At 36.5% G+C, this 17518-nt stretch overlaps 2 protein-coding genes across 13 annotated transcripts in view; one reads left to right on the plus strand and one right to left on the minus strand.

The window, feature by feature from the left end:
• The window catches only part of asb13a.2 (ankyrin repeat and SOCS box containing 13a, tandem duplicate 2), a 169571-nt gene extending 168957 nt beyond the window's left edge, over positions 1-614 (plus strand). For all 3 annotated transcript variants that reach the window (XR_015482109.1, XR_015482110.1, XR_015482111.1), the window contains one exon: positions 25-614. The gene's annotated coding sequence lies outside the window, so the exon portion shown is untranslated. The remainder of the gene's footprint in view (positions 1-24) is intronic.
• LOC147844648 (uncharacterized) overlaps positions 1-17518 on the minus strand; it is an 88836-nt gene that overhangs the window by 43667 nt on the left and 27651 nt on the right. For all 10 annotated transcript variants that reach the window (XR_015482813.1, XR_015482810.1, XR_015482812.1 and 7 more), the window contains one exon: positions 1098-1155. Coding sequence is in view for 1 of the 10 variants with exons in the window: in XM_087248090.1 (XP_087104216.1) it covers positions 1098-1155 (58 nt within the window). In the remaining 9 variants the exon portion in view is untranslated. The remainder of the gene's footprint in view (positions 1-1097; positions 1156-17518) is intronic.

Genomic DNA, 17518 nt, shown 5'->3' on the forward strand with positions numbered 1-17518 from the left:
CTCTGACTCAACTTGTCATTGCAGATATGTCATAAACAAGAAAAGAGATTCAAAAGATTGAGAGGCCTCGTCCCCCGGAAACCCCAGACGACAGCACATTGATTCCTAAGAAAGCGGCAAAATCCCCGCAGGAGGTCTGGCACGCGGCCAGGGACACACCAACCAACCACAAACAAAACATGAGTTGATAGACACGTCATTTAGCCAATCATGCGTTTCGGTAGTGTTCATCAAAGCCCTTTCTCTTCCGTTCAGACTGTGCATGTCACTCTAACCACAAACACACACTCACACACATGAACTTATTGACTCCACACAACTTTTTTGTTCTCTCTTACAGTTTGAGAGTCTATTCAGCTACTTAGATTGAATGAAATTGCCTCAGACGTTTCTCCAAATACATAAATGATGCATTCGTGCTACAAAAGCATTGCATCAATGCATAAAGCAGCTTATATCATTTATGTTATATACAATTTTCTCGATTTTGCGACACTATTTGCTCACCCCAAGTGGTTCCAAACCATTGAAACCATGATTTTTTTATTCTTTTAAATGACACATATATTTTGGAAACCAGTAGCCATTGACATCCATTAAAAAAAATGTTTCCCCAACATTTTTCTAAATATTTTCTTTTAGATTAAATTGAAATAAGGAACTCAAACAGGCTTGGAACAAACAGAGGAAGTGTTTGACATTTCAAAGATAGCTCATCTAATATTTTAGGAGCTTTCGTGTGCTCTTTAAAAAGGTGAACATGACATAAGTTGACATATGACATACTGTAACCATGAATGCATTGAGCATGCTGTCATTTCTCAGCTGAAAAGTTTGACTGAGTATAATATAATCGCATTTTAAATTATACAAAAGTGTTATCAAAACTGTCACAAGGTTTTCACCACAATCACTTAGCCAGTTTGTATATACAAAGCACCACAACTCTCATCAACAAACTATGATTGTGTCAATATAAAAAAGACCTAAGGGAAATCAGGAGCCTCAGCCCATGTCAGTCCAAGAGTCGTAAACACTCCAGCCAATAGGGAAGAAAAAAAAACAGACTGAAATGTGTGTGGATGTTGTTCACTCACCTCTGTCTTTCTCCACTCTGTCTTCCTCAATCCATCCAGTCATGCTGAACATGAAGTGCTAGAAAGAGAGAGAACAGAACAGACAAGTGTTCATTGCTGTTTCCCCTTTTCGAATGAGCTCTCGCATCACTCTCTGCGTCTTCTCATTCTCTGTTTCAGTTGCGTTGCAACTATTCTTCTGGTAATGAAACTGTTAAGACACACTTGCGCACACACACCGCCACAGGTACAGCTGTGCAATTTCTCCTGTGGTCTCCAAAGTCCAGTGTCTTGTGTAGTTCTCCTTTGAATAACTATTTTTATGACCTATTGCCCAATGATTCATGCTGGTTGCACAACCAGGCAAAGCGCACTGCAGCACACATCTGGATATAAACATACAATGGTGAGTCTGACAATAGGTCGGCAAAACTCCCACACGGTTAAAGCAGGTAGAAAACTGGCAAACTTAACCCTCAATATTCAAAATGTGTTTGCATTTCAAATCCATTCGGCCTCAAAGAATCACTTTAGTAAACAGCCTTACCCAGCAAACAACTGTGTGTTAAATAGACATTTAATAGACATCTAAATGTAGACAGCTTGGCTAAAACAAGGCTAAACTTAGGCTGTCAGAGATAATCTAATAGACGTCTAAGAATAGCCCAAAACTAGAGTAGTCATCAAATAGACAGATTAGACAGACTGTATATGTGTAGTCATTCATTTCTGTTTATTTGATGAGTAGTCTAGTTTAGGCTATTAGATCTTTCACAGCCCAAATTTAGCCTTGTTTTAGCCAAGACGACTATGTTTAGATGTCTGTTAGACATCTATTAGACATCTTTTAGAAACCAAAAATGCTTGCTGGCTACTTAAGTCAAATGTTTCTCAACTACGACTGCATTTATCTGATCAGCAACTTCCCATTAATGTTTAAACATTTAAAGCTGTAAAAGTTGTGGTAAGATAAACAGACAGGCAGAATCTTTGAAATATACATACTTAAAAAAAATAATAATAATAAAACAACTCTGAGATGTTGCCAAACAAAAGCTACGAAAGCTGTCAATAGATGTACATAAGCCTCTTACAATGATCAATATATCGACTTATCGTGCAATATTTGAAGATGACTTCAATCATTTTTGCCATTGCAATATATTTACAAATTCACAAATAACAATTAAGCCATATTACAACGACATTTACATTCTCACCAGTGTCAAATTTTAAAATTGGACCGACATTTAGTATATATAATAGTATATATAATAGGACATTTATCTTTTTAACATCAAGTTATAGAATCTATTAGTGGCTATTTGCATTATTATGCTCTTATATAATCATTATAATATCAAAATGATCTCAAAATGACAATATTATCACTTTTCGCAACAATTTCAGTGACAATATATCGCACAACAATAATCCCTTATCGTGACAGGCCTAAATGTGCATGAAGAATTTAAATGCATTTTCTTCTACAATGTGCATTTTTTTCTCTGCCTCTTATGTTTATGTTCAGCCAACACTGTTTTTCTCAGGAGTCCCGTGTATTTCAGACTCATCTCCCGACACCCTCCCGTTTTGTTATTTCTCCCGGAAAACTCGCGTAATTTCACCCTAACCACCTCCTTTTTGGTACAATCTATAACACCCCCGGATCGCCGACTTTCGTATAGTATCCAAACGCATCGGTTGCCTAAATCCCAGTGCATAGTACAGTTACTTAGCTGTGTCATTCAGACACCTCACCCCCAACACCTAGACATCCCCACCACTCCCCCGAAGTATTCCGGATTTTCATAGACAAATGTTGGCAGGTATGGTCATTTCACGTTTAAATAGATGAAAACAACCTATTCTTTGCCATAGAAGTGAAATTACTGAATCAAGACATAAGAGGCTGAGAAAAATGCTAAGAAATTTTCAGATGGCACTTACAGGTTTTAAACACACATACATGTTTATGAACAAAATACAGTGCTTAAAGTGTGTGTGTGTGTGTGTGTGTGTGTGTGTGTTTGTGTGTGTGTGTGTGTGTGTGTGTGTGTGTGTGTGTGTGTGTGTGTGTGTGTGTGTGTGTGTGTGTGTGTGTGTGTGTGTGTGTGTGTGTGTGTGTGTGTGTGTGTGTGTGTGTGTGTGTGTGTGTGTGTGATGAAGAGAAAAGACTAAATATATTTTTGCAAATGTAATGTTTTTTTTTTATCTAGCATAACATCTTCTTTGACACTGTGTACATTATGTACAACTCCAATTGACCTAAACACGCCCCATGTAATGTTTCAAATAGTTATATTTCTTAAAAACACTTACACAAGATATGAGAAAGATATGTATTTTTGCATTACAGCACTTAAGCTGAGCTAAATTACATGCTGGCCCGGTTTCACAGACAGGGCTTAGACTAGCCAGGATTAGGCCATAGTTCATTTAGTACATTTAAGTAATTTTTCCAAACATGCTTAGAAAAAAAACATTATTGGTGTGTATCTTGAAACAAAATAAAGGCACTGATATATTTAAAAATCAATCAGTGCAATTTTATTTCAGTTGAAACAGCTCAGACTTACATTTTAGTCTAGGACTAGGCTTAAGCCTTGTCTGTGAAACCGGGGGGCTATGTATCTGTTCAGGCTTAAAACATAGATCTGAATGGATTATAAGAACAGGAGCAACCTGCTTGATCTAGTCTATATTTTGAGATTTGTATGTGCGTCCCTTGAGAGAATCAGATGTGATGACACAAGAGGTGTTTAGAAAGTAATTTGATTCTCATTCATGACATTGAATTGCATCAGCCTAACTCAAATTGGCCAATGTTTAAGCAACAACAACAACAACAACAGCAGCCGCAGTGGAAAAACAACATTTAAGAAGGGCAGGACATTGACTTGAGACTTAAAGGGATAGCTCACTCCCTAAAAAATGAAAATTCTGTCATTAGTTACTCATGACATTCGAAGGTTTTCATTCATCTTCAGACAATAATTATAATGTCTTTACAAACATATTTTTAATGAGATCTAAGAGTTCTCTGACTCTTTCAGACACAGCAAGGGTCATAAAATTCACCCAGAGATATATAAGCAAATAAATAAAAGTGTGCCAGTGGTTCAAATTCTAATTTGGTCACACTTTATTTTGATGGTCTGTTTGTTGAATTTACATTGCATCTACATGCCAACTAATTCTCATTAGATTATAGGTAGACTGTTAGGTTGGGATTAGGGTTAGTATAAGTTGACATGTACTTGCAAAGTTTCTTATAGTCAGTCAAATGTCTGTTAAAGAAGAAGTATCAACAGATATTAAGCAGACAGTCTACTAATACTCAAATGGTTCATCAAAATGAAGTGTTACGCATCATTTTATAAAGGCACTAAAATGTTTTTAATGTGCAAATAAAACAACACAAAATACCCAAATTACAGCTGAACCACTGATAAAATGTGGATTGTTTTGGCAATCTTCTTGATAAATTTATGGGCTTTGAACATCTCTGAATTTTTTCATGAGCTTTAGGATTTCATCAGAAATATTTTTATTTGTGTATTAAAGATGAATGTAGATCTTACAGGTTAAAGAGATAATTCACCCAAAAATGTTAATTCTGTCATTAATTACACACCCTTAATAAAAGATTTGTTTTAATGGCTAGATTCAGCCTGACAAGGAAAGGATCACTTCTTTGATTTATTTTTTTTCAAAACAAGAGAACAAACTTAAGCATGTTAAGCTCTGTTAAGGCTCACTTTCATTCCTCAATCATAAAACAAGCAAACACCATGTAGACAGTAATGCACTGGCAGTGGATGTCGATTGAGCAAAGCACTGCAAATGATAAAAGTTCATTTTTGAAAGTTTATTTGCTAATAATACTTGGCTAATAAAATCACATACTATATTTCCAACATGACTATTCCGCCCCTAAACAAGTTTACTCGTTTCTGCGTGATGCATGAAATTTAACTGGTATTCAACAAATATTAAAGATAGACAAATGAACTTGTATTAAAACTATACTTAGAATTTATAATTTAATCTTGCCTTTAAGGTACCAAGATATTTTCAAATGGGGAAAATCCTGTAAGAGCCTTAAAGCAAAACTTTACCAATTGATACTATTTTTGAGCAGTGTCACCTCAGTAAAAAAGTGAGTTGAAACAGTCTGAAGTAATAAATAAAGTCGGCTTAGTCTCTTTATTCATCAGGGGTTGCCACAGCGCAATGAACCGCCAAATTATCCAGCATATGTTTTACACACCAAATGCCCCTCCAGCTGCAACCCAGTACTGGGAAACATCCAAACACACTCAGTCACTCACACTACAGCCAATTTAGTGTATTCAATTACCCTACAGCACATGTCTTTGGACTATGAGGGAAATCTACACCAACACGGGGAGAACATGCAAACTCCACACAGAAATGCCAACTGACCCAGCAGGGAATCAAACCAGCGACTTTCTTGCTGTGAGGCAACAGTGCTAACCACTGAGCCATCATGTGGCCTCCTTTACACAAAAGTTTTTTAGATTATTCAAATGTTCTTCATGCTAGAAATGGTTCTTTTCACTGAAAGTTTTTTGTGTCTGAAACCTTTATACAACTCCATACTGTCACCTTTATTTTTTACAATTCAAATATGAACTACCACTTTTCACATTACTTGAGCTATGACTGGCTTTATAAAAACCCTGAACATTCATCACAGCCCAGATTAATCAGCATTGACCAGTTAAACTGCATAATAATTATGAATTGGGGACATTTCTTTTCACAACCACGCAAGGTCTTTTTTTGTGCACCTTTGAATATGTATTTATTTAATTCTTTTCAATCTACCATAGTTTCTAAATCATAACTGCATATTGTGTAAGCCAATGCCAGGGCAGTTGCCATGTGGTTTCTAAGGCGGTCAAAACTGATTCTGTGGTGGTGTTTTGCAGTTGTTGAGTGGTTTGTGAGGACATTGCAAGGTGGTTATTTAAGTTGGTGGTTTTTGGTTCAGAAAACACAAGATTATACATTATTTTGGTTATAGATATTGTTAAAATAATCCTGTGGAACTTTTTCACCTTTTTCGTCTTTTGCCAGGGAATCGTATAGATCTGCTTACTTAGCAATCCATCTGTATAAGTCTATTTGGACATGAAAAATGTTGATATCTTGAGGATAAAACAATGGTTTGGTGTATAAATAAATATAAATGTGTCTAAAAACAGGCCACTTTTTTATTTCATATACATTATTTTTGACATTTTCTCCAAAATTCTATCCCAAAACATGAGAAATGAGTGGGGAAATCGATTTCACTAATAATATTTTTGTTATTAATCCAATACCACACATGTACAGATCAAAATGACCCAACCACAAAATATGTAACTTCTTAAAAATGTAAAAATATTTATATCTCTTACAATTTAATTAGGGGAAAATATAAATAATAAGTACAAATAAAAGTCTTAAACCATTTGTCAAAGTTCTCTTACTTAAAATTCGGCAGTTTAAAATGGACCTTAAAGCATTATGAAATGTAATGATTAATGAACTAATGATTTGAGGTGTCATTCATGTGCTTAGGGTAACCAATCTCTAAATATGAGCCATAGAAACCCAACTAAACCTATCCGCAGTCACACCCTAAAAGGACACATTATAATACAACCGAAAGTCGTCACAAAGCCACATTTGTTTAACGCTTGTCTTGGTTTAAATCTGATGACTGGACAGTTTCTGATTGAGTCGTTTTGCAACCTAATTAATACCTAAACGGTTTGTCAGTTAACGGCAATCTACATCTATTCGATCATGTCAGTGTTTGCTTGAAATGAGAGCAGGATTTGTCTTACAGCGGCAAATCCCATATAGACAGCGACAATGGGCTCTGATTAATAAATTATACCGACAGATCTTTACACGTCTCCGAGATAGCTAACAGAAGAACGAAAAGAAGTATCTATTTAGATCATGGAAAATAAGAACAGACCTCCTCGATCAAACTAGAAACATTTACAGCTTCAGAAAAAAAACTGAAAGCTAAAAAAACCCTTTCTTTATAAGTGCAGCGATAATCTATGACTCAAAATTAATGAGGTTTGTTCTAGAGTGTGTTTAGAGACTGGGTTAATGATTGTAATCGAATCTAGCGGTAGGAAATCCCCCAGCCTGATAAAAAATCACCATACTTCCTCATTTGATTTAAGAATTGCTAACTTTTTTTGTAGTTCTAGTTGCTTAAATAGGCAAATAAGACCACAGTTTTTTTTTAAAATGTGCACTCATTTGCTTACATTTGTTAAAAGAAATCTGAAGAGTGGATAAAGTCTTATGTATTTTTTAGTTTTTTTTTATTTTTTAGACACTTTAGAGGGGATTTTGGAAATCTTGTTATAACTCAGTAACTCATAAAATAGTGTAAACATCCAGAAAAAAAAAATTGTCATTTTTTGTAGAATAAAATATAGTTTATAGAATATTCAGGCATATTATGCATGTAGAAATCCCTCAGTAAAACCCTTCAGCACATCTTTTTAGTCTTTTGGCTGCTCCTATTAGGGGGTCTTAACAGCAGATCATCCGTCTCAACACCACCCTGCTCTCTACATCAGCCTCTCTCTATCAAACCACTATGCATATCTTCTCTCACCACATTCACAAACCTCCTCCTCACCCTTCCTCTATTCCTCCTGCCTGGTGGCCTCTATTCTTCTACCTACAGTATGTACCTCATGTCCTTCCTTGTTTTTGAATCACTTATGCAAATATATCTGATGATCTAATAATCAATATCACAAAATCGCATACTTCCATACTATATACTATACGCTAAAAACAGTATGCCTGGATGACTTCTTTTGGCGAGATTCTAAAGTGCGCATTCGATACACGATGCGCTATCAAATGATGCCCCGTTAGAGAATTCATGAATGGGAGTGAAGCAACGTAACTCGCGGGTAGGTCACGTGATGATGACAAAATGGCAGATGTAGTATGTACTGTATAGAATGTACTTTTCTAATGGTCGTGTAGTAAATTCAAATGCAGTGTGTAGTAGGCGATTTTAGATGCAGTCTTTAGCCCCTTTCACACATACAGACCAATTTTCCGGAAAGGTTGTATGTGTGAACAGGTCCTCTTTGAAAATACCGGTAAATTCGTTCTGGCTATTTTCCGGAAAGAGAAGTTGTAACATTACCGGCAATTTGCCGGAATGCTGCGCTGTGTGAATGCAGATGGAAGATTGCCGTAATAAGCGCGTGCATGTCTAGAACGTGCTGACGTGAGACGTCTGCTTTAGCCAATCACAACAGTCAGACGCATTTACGTCCGCGCGGTTTGTGAGAATAAAAGCCTTTGAATATTTTTCCAGACACATTTAGCTGCTAGAAGTTAGTCAGGTCACGTTTATATGTTCTTCTTAATGCCAACTGTGTAAATAATCATCGATGAGATGCTTATGATAAGCCGTTGTTTGTTTACCTTCAAGCTTTGCGTGTGCCTGTGAAACAGCCTGTGAGCGCCTGCACACGCACATATTATGAACATCTCGACATGCGAAAGTGATCCTGCGAAAGTTGTTCACAATATTGATCATCCACAGAGTTTGTAATTTAGTCAAATGTTTACAAATACAAGCGCAGCCGTTTAAAGCTCATTTGTGGTGAATAATGTCAGAATTTACTGGTATTTTGGAATGTGTGTGTGAATGCTCTTTTCCGGAAAAATTCCGTAACGTCCTCGCCTGTGTGAACAGCGCTTTTTTGAATATACCGGTAAAGTCGTTCCGGAAATTTTCCAGATATTTACCGGTATCACTGTGTGAAAGGGGCTTTTGTGTGTTCCTTCATTAATAGTTTACTAGCGACATCACTTCAGTTTTTGATCTCGCACTCTTACTCATTGCTGAAAAACTAAACATACTACATGCTGAATCGAGCTAACGAGCTCCAATGTTAACACAACGATTGGAAACGTGTAACACACCAAACCAACTAGCCAGACTGACACTAACTTGGCTTGGTGTGTCCCTGCCTTTACATGCACTGTCTTTCTAATAAACCCATATTTAATCCTGTCCATCTTCACCTCTCTCAATGGAATTCTGAGCAACTCCAGCTCCGTCACCTCCAGCTCTGCCTATTTTTGCCAATGCCACTGTTTCCAAACCAGGAATGGGCAAACTCTGTCCTGGAGATGAATTAGCACCAACACTAATCAAACACAACTGAACATGCTAATTAGTGTCTTCAAGATCACTAGAAATCTGTAGGTGTGTTTGATTAGGGTTGGAGCTAATCTCAGCAGGACAACAGCCCTCCAGGACCAAGTTCCTTCTCTAAACCATACAGCATGGCAGGTCTTATAATATTTCCCTTTCAACTCTTGAAGATACCCTTTGATTAAAAATCACTTCTGTCACTCTTCTCCACCCATTCCACCCTACCTGCTCTCTTTTTTAACTTCTCTAACACACAGTCCATTACTCTGCACTGTTGACTACAGGTATTTGAATTCATCCACCTTTGCCAGTTCTACTCCTTGTAAATGCACCAATGCTCTCCCTCTTCTTCATGCACATGTAGTTTGTCTTACTCCTACTAACTTTCATTCCCCTTTACACAAGCATCTATCTTTTCTACTTCTCCAAGCTCATCCTCTCACTAATCACAATATCACCTGCAAACATTATAATCCATGGAGACTTCTTTGTGACCTCTGTAAACCTGTCCATCGCAACTGCAAACAGGAATGAGATACAATCCTTGATGCAATCCTATGTCTACCTTCAACCAGTGTGTCATCCCTACAGCACACTTCATTGCTTTCACACTGTCCACATACACGTACCACAGCACCCTCACATTTCTACTACCCCTGACTTCCTCTTTTGGCACCCTGCTGTATGCTTCCTTTAGATTAGAGATCCTCAACCCTGATCCTGCACTCTCAGAAATAAAGGTACAAGAGCTGCCACTGGGGGAATTCTTTTCTAAAGGTACACATTTGTATCTAAAATACCTATATTGGTACCATAATAGAACATTTCATTACTTTGAAATTTCAAGAGGTACACTTTTGTACTTTTTAGGTACTAATATGTATCATTGAGTTTCCAATATGGATTGTTTAGGGCAGGGAGGCTCAACCCTGTTCCTGGAGATCAACCTTCCTTCAGATTTCAGCTCCAACCTTGAACAAACACACCTGAACCAATCAATTTGGACCTGAACAGCACTTAATAATTACAGGCAGGTGTGTTTGATATGGGTTGCAACTGAAATCTGCAGGAAGGCAGATCTCCAGCAACAGGGTTGGCCATTGATGCTTTAGGTACAAATGTGTACCTTTTGGAAAGTACTGCCCCAGTTCACAGCTCTTGTCACTTTATTTCAGCTCCAACTCTGATCAAACATAACTAAACCAATTAATTAGGACCCGAAGCAGCACTTGTTAATTATAGACAAGTGAGTTTGATCAGGGTTAAGGCAGAAAACTGCATTAAGTCAGTTAAGTCTCCAGGAACAGTGTTGATGACCATCTGTTCTACCAACACACAATGCAACCCCTTCTCTACACTTCTCCATCAGCATTCTAAAAGCAAGTATTGCACCCATAGTGTTGTTCCTTGGCCTACGACTTGGCCGATCAACTTTTGTACTCCTTTGCTGCAGGTCTGCAAAAATCAAACATTAGCTACCAATTTTTACACTTGAGATATGACTGTCTTTGTAAAAACCCTAAACATTTCTCACGGACCAGATGAATCGACAACTAGTGAAACTGCATACTGAATAGAAATAGATCACATTTCTATTCACAACCACGCTTTGTCAGATCAATCAAGAACTGTTTTGACTTTGTGTTTATGTGGTAACCAGTACCCCTACAGTACTTCTCCATTGCTGTCCATCTGCCTTTCTATAAACCTTCTCTCCTCACGAGGCAACACATTTTCATCTGCGACCTTTATTGCCATAACTTGGGGCACATAGTTCCCAGCTTGGTCTTTCTACCTAACCAATTGGTACAAATCTTAAACGCCACATATGCCTTTTTCTTTGCTTTTGCCACATCTCTTCTCCTGTTGCTGCATCTCATTCTATTTCTGCCCACTTCATCCTCTCTCTGCCTGTCCCAATACTCTTTCAACAAACTCTTTCTCTTTATTTTTCCCTGCACTTCCTCATTCCATCTCTCTGTTTTCCTTTCTTTTTCCAGATATCTCACCAAGTTCCTTCCTAGCTGTCTTCCTTATTACTTTTGCAGTAGTTGCCCAAATATCCAGCACATCTTCACCACCACCTAGACCAGACATGTCCAAACTCGGTCCTGGAGGGCCGGTGTCCTGCAAAGTTTAGTTCCCACCGCAATCAGACACACCTGGGCTAGCTAATCAAGCTCTTACTAGGCTTTCTAGAAACATTCTTGCAGGTGTGTTGAGGCAAGTTGGGAGCTAAAATCTGCAGGACACCAGCCCTCCAGGACTGAGTTTGGACACCACTGACCTAGACCACATCTAACCTCTTCCACTGAATCTCAAACACAGCCTTCATCCTTCAGTTCCCACTATCTTTTTGTTCAGTCCTTACTCTCCTCTCCTTCTCCGAAGTCATCCTACAGACCACCATCAGATGCTGCTTAGCTACACAGTCTTCAATCCCCTTCAGGTTTCTTCTCCTGCATGAAATGTAGTAATGGTTTTGTATGTAGTTCCAGTATTTAAAGTGCCCCCCTTAACCTCCATTCTCATACCCTTCTCTATTCCATGCTGCCCCTGTAGATGTCTCCCCTCTTTACTTTTCCTTTAGTCAGCAGTTGCCCAATTTCCACCATTACCCTTGTGCATACCTAATGGCGGGGTTAAAAGCCTCCAGCATTTCTGTAGATGTGAATATACATGTAAAGTTTTGTCTATGTACAGTAAGTGCTGCTGAGATTTATGGCTCAGTGAAGGAGAAAAATGCCTTCAAAGGAACACTTCAGTTTTTGGGAAATAGGCTCATTTTATTTTCATAGTCACCTCAAGTTAAAAAGTTGAGGTGAACCATTTTTAAATTAATTCAGCTGATCTCTGGGTCCGGCAGGAGCACTTTTAGCTTGACATGAATCACTGACTTTGATTACACTGGTAGCATCTTGCTTAAAAAATCCTAGAAAGAGTTTTGATAATTTTCAAATTTAAACCTCTACACTTCTGTTGTTATATTGTGTATGTGGCCAGAGGCATAAATCCAGTTCTTATATGTTATGCTGAAAATTGACCACGGCCCCTTTAAGAGATGTCCGTTCTTGTCTCGCGATGTGTGTGTTGGCGGGCAGGTTGTGTGCACGCGCCTGCGTGACTGAGCAGAGAAGCCATGTTTGCATCGTGGTGAGCTGTGTGTGACGAGCTGTGATCGTCGTGGAAAAACGTTGTTTTGGGGTAAATACTTTCTTAAAAACTTTATTATACAATTGTTAAACCCAAAGATGACATTTAATGGACATTGATTTTGCACATCTTTGTAGATGACTTGGCTTGTGTACAATCTAGCGGACTTCATGTTGAATAGTAATCAGGATTTCTAATTTAAGTTTATCATTTCATGTTATATACCAAGTTTATTTACTGTTTCTTGGAATTTGATAGAGTATTATTTTTAGTTCTATAAAATAAGGTATCTCGTGTGGTGATGCATGTGTGTATAATGTATATTTCATCAAAAATGTTCAAATTGTTTGATATTAGGTTAAATTGGCTGTGTTAACATGCTTTTATTTCTTTTTTTTTTGTACAATAGCACTGCCGTATTTCAGTGTAGGATAAAGAAAATATTTTTTATTCTATTTTTGAGACAATTTGTTTTCAAGGAGCTTATTTCGCTGTGCTCCCTTCGACCGCTGTAATCTTTTTTTATTAAACAGCAGTCAGATAAAACCCCCATTTAAAACAATTTTTACTTGCTTGTTTTGTGTCTTCTTTATTTGCCACCCAGCTACATGTACTAAGAAAGACAGAAAATGAAAAGTTGCTATTTTTTAGGCTAATATAGGCTTATTCTAGGTTAATTTTCTATTGCAGGAACTATAGTCTTATTGCAGTGTAATAATCAAGGAACTTTGCTGCAGTACCATTGCTGCAATGGATGCAACAGTGCCAGAAAATAGTCTGCAGCTTGTTAACTATGAAAAAGTGCTGCATAATATCATGGTACCATGGTACAGCAGCAAAGTTCCTTGATTATTATATAATGAGCATATTTCCAAAAACTGGAAATAAATTGTAGACATAAATTCTCAAGTGTGAAGTATATTTCGCTTTTTTTTTTCAAACTGAAAAAAATCCCCAAAATTCCAAAATCAATTAAATTTGACAGGTGCATAAAAAACATTGCTTTTGCCTGCAGCGTTTCACTTTAAACAATCAAGCCGTTTTTATTCCAAGAAGGACAGTTATTCCATATACAATTATTTCGAGAATAGTGGAAGATTAGCTGTACTGCAAAAATACTGTGGAAAATGGGTGTTGACCGCTTGTGAGTCACATTATTCGGTCAGTTCCCACATCCGCTGTCACGACTCATTTTCATACGCAGCTAATGCTCAGCAGTCTCTGGAGAAACAGACGCATCACTCGATTCAGAATCCGTAAGGCATTGTGATGAAAAACAGCTGAACAAATTATAGTAGCCATTGCGAAACCAGCTAACAGACGTGTCATTGCAGATATTTGTGCATTATACATGAAACAAAACACATTCTGATCTCTGTGGAAAAGCCAGCTCATCTGTGGTCTAGCTTTACAGAAAACCAACATACATGTTTTTTCAGTTGTGTAAAGCTCAGCTATATACAATATTTGCATCTTTTTCCAGAAATACGTTTTTTTGGGGGGGGGGACTTTGCATTGTACAAAGTCGTACTAGCAGAGGAAGTGATCAAATGTGGCTTCTTACTTAACGTGGCGAGATATCCCAGTGGTTTGATTTGTTTAGATCAAGCAGATCAGTTTGTTTTACCACAAAGCTCCCAGCATGTCATTTACTTTCTTTTATATAGGCAATTAAGAATTTACAATAGTTTTTGAGATGTTTAGCACTTTAGATGTATTTAGTGCAGTGGTAGTTTAGAAATATTTATATACTATATATTGAATTTTGTGAATATTTACAGTAGTCAACATTTGATGTGGATCAAAAAAGTTGATCAAAGCTGTTCTAAGACAGGAATCGGTTGTTTTTTGATTAAAGGACAACGCTGATGAAAGGCTTGATTTTGATCTGCTTGACAAATTATATTTACAGTTGAAGTCAGAATTATTAGCCCCCTTTTAAATTTTTTTTCTTTTTTAAATATTTCCCAAATAATGTATAACAGAGTACAAGGAAATTTTTACAGCATGTCTGATGATATTTTTTCTTCTGGACAGTCTTTTTTGTTTTAGTTCGGCTAGAACAAAAACAGTTATTATTTTTTAAACACCATTTTAAGGACAAAATCATTAGCCCCTTTAAGCTATAATATATATATATATATATATATATATATATATATATATATATATATATATATATATATATATATATATATATATGTATAAAACTTATATAAACTTATATGTATATTTAACAATTGACTGACATTGACAAGGATAACTCTACAAAAAGTATGCACTATTTACATTTAATATTTACTAATACTATACTATATTACTATATATTAATAATACTATAGCTTGACCATACATACAGAACAAGAGTCTAATATCACCACAGCATGCAACTTTTTAAATTGGATATCTCTTTAAAACTAATTGTAAAAACATCTGGAAAAAAAATAGACAGTGGATATATTATGGATCTTAAAGCATATAAACACTGTAAATGTATTACGCAATATGTATTACCTTACTGCAGTGGTTCTCAAGTCTGGAGTCCCTGAACACTGCACATTGTGCAAGTCTCCTTAGTCAAACACACCTGATTCAACTCATTAGCTCGTTAGCACTCCAGGACCTGGAATGATTGTGTGAGACAAAGGAGACATGCAAAATGTGCAGTCCAGGGGGGTTGTTAAGATCAGATATGGTTATAATTTAAAGAATAATTTATATAATTTATTAAATTTCCCATTTATTGTATTTTATTAATGTCTTGCCCCACCTCAACCTTATACCCAACCGTCACAGTAATGTAAAAACAGTAGTTGTACCGAGTATTATTTATGCAATCTATTAAATTACCCAATAAATAGTATTTTTTAAAAGCCTACCCCAACAATAACACTAAAACCAACTGTCACAGTACTGTAAAAATATTAGTTATTGTTATACAGTGTCATAAAAAAATTCTGTAATATACTGTAATATAAATTCTGTAAAATACTGTAATACTTTTTCTGTCTGTGTCTGCTCACAGTTAGCTCAATTATGTTATGAGATATTATATGAGAGATGTTATAAGAGATTATATTATAATTATCAATAAGATAATTATAATGCCTTCTTAAGTGCCATAAATGTATACTTAAGTACCAAAAATGAAATGTTTCATCAACCCAAAGTTCAGTAAAATTTGGACAAACCCAAAGATCATGGATTTTTTTTTTTTTTTTGTATAATTTAAAAAATAAACCAACTGATGGGGTTGTCAATATTTTACTCAACTATAGGTTAAAACAACCCAACATTTTAAGAGAGTAGATAAAATGAACAGGTAGCTACTTTTTTTAAGTATTTTCACATGCAGTAATGTACTTTAACTGCTTTAGATCATAAGCATCCTTTAAGCGAGCGTAACACAGTGTTGTATTCTGATCTATTTATGTCCTTGGATTCAGAAAAGATTTGTTCCTATAGCAATACTAATGCCAAATGAATCCACGTACCAGAAACTATGATACACGTTCTGACATGATGCACTCGAAGCACCTTCTTCAGTGTTCAGACATATCTGCATCCCTATTCCCTCTTCTGTAAGTCTGAAAGGATGCTTTCCTGCCAATGCTCAAAGCCCAATACTGTAAGTACACATACTAAAATATATATATATATATTTTTTTTTTTTTTTGTTCTTGTCATCTGCTTCCTTTCATCCTCCTCCCCATTTATATAACTAACCAATTATGATTGCTTAGTGACTGCAAGAATATACAGTACAATACAAGAGGTCTATTTAAAAAGACACATGCATGCCTTCTCAGACACTGACCTCGAGATTGCTATGGAGATGCTACACTATGGAGACAAACTCGAATGACCCCATCGCTCCCCCGTCAGCCAATCGCTCGATTTCAGCCAATCACAGCTCTTGAAGCAAAGATGATCAGAGCGGAGCCACGCAAATATAATCTTGATAGAAAATCGGCGACAACAAGCTTGGCAAATCACAAAACGGCATTCAAATCCAAGCCTGAAGACACACTCTTGTCAGTCTGATGAAATATGAAAGAGTACCAAGCAATTTGCATTAGTCACCATGACTAAGGACTTTCACAGTGACATAGTTATTTTACATCAGTAACCCAGTGGAACAAGCCAGCTTTGTCAAGGAAATTGGAAATAAATGAGGGTATCTGACATCAGACTGATTATCAGGATAGTGTATGCGGTACATTTAAGCATTTTATTGGCAGGAAATTCAACTGAGTCATTGTGATAAAGACACGATTGTGTATACCAGCACCTTGCCAGGGCAGAGAGGTTGAGAATGATTATTGCAGCAACATGAAACAATATTGAGTTCCTTACACACCCACATGCTTGTTTATTGGTAATGAATACAATTGAATACTGTTTCCTGGATGAAAATCCTTAACATAAATATAAAATGGTTGAAAACTGATGCTGAATGATGATGAGTAACAGTTGAATATGTTAAAGCATATCTACAGTGTCTCACCGAGCATTGTTTACCGTATTTTTGGTCCACCTTTCTTCCTGTAATAACAGAATAGAACAGCTGAGAATATAATGTATACTGAATCGCTTTAGGTGTTTGGATGATGATTCAGCGTAAGATATTTTTATTTAAACATTTAAAAACACACTTTGACCTGTACTTATTAATAGAATAAATTATGATACAATTTTTTATTATATTTAAATGATTAAATGCAAATGTAAACACCTAAGTTTAAAAGGGAGTGACAAAGTATAAAAGCATTTTATCTTTTTATTTGTGGTGTTAGTGAGGCCAGCAGGGGGAGCTCAACCTGCGGTCTGTGTGGGTCCTAATGCCCCAGTATATTGATGAGGACTCTATACTGCTCGATGAGCGCAATCTTTTGGATGAGACTTTAAACCGAGGTCCTGACTCTCTGTGGTCATTAAAAATCCCAGGATATCCTTCAAAAAAAAAAAAAAAAAGAGTAGGGGAGGAATTATTATTATTATTATTATTTTATTATTCAGCTTAGTCTATTTATTCATCAGGAGTCACCACAGCGGA

The sequence above is a fragment of the Danio rerio genome, chromosome 4 (genome assembly GCF_052040795.2).
Source record: "Danio rerio strain M-AB ecotype USA chromosome 4, GRCz13ab, whole genome shotgun sequence".
Lineage (NCBI taxonomy): Eukaryota > Metazoa > Chordata > Actinopteri > Cypriniformes > Danionidae > Danio > Danio rerio.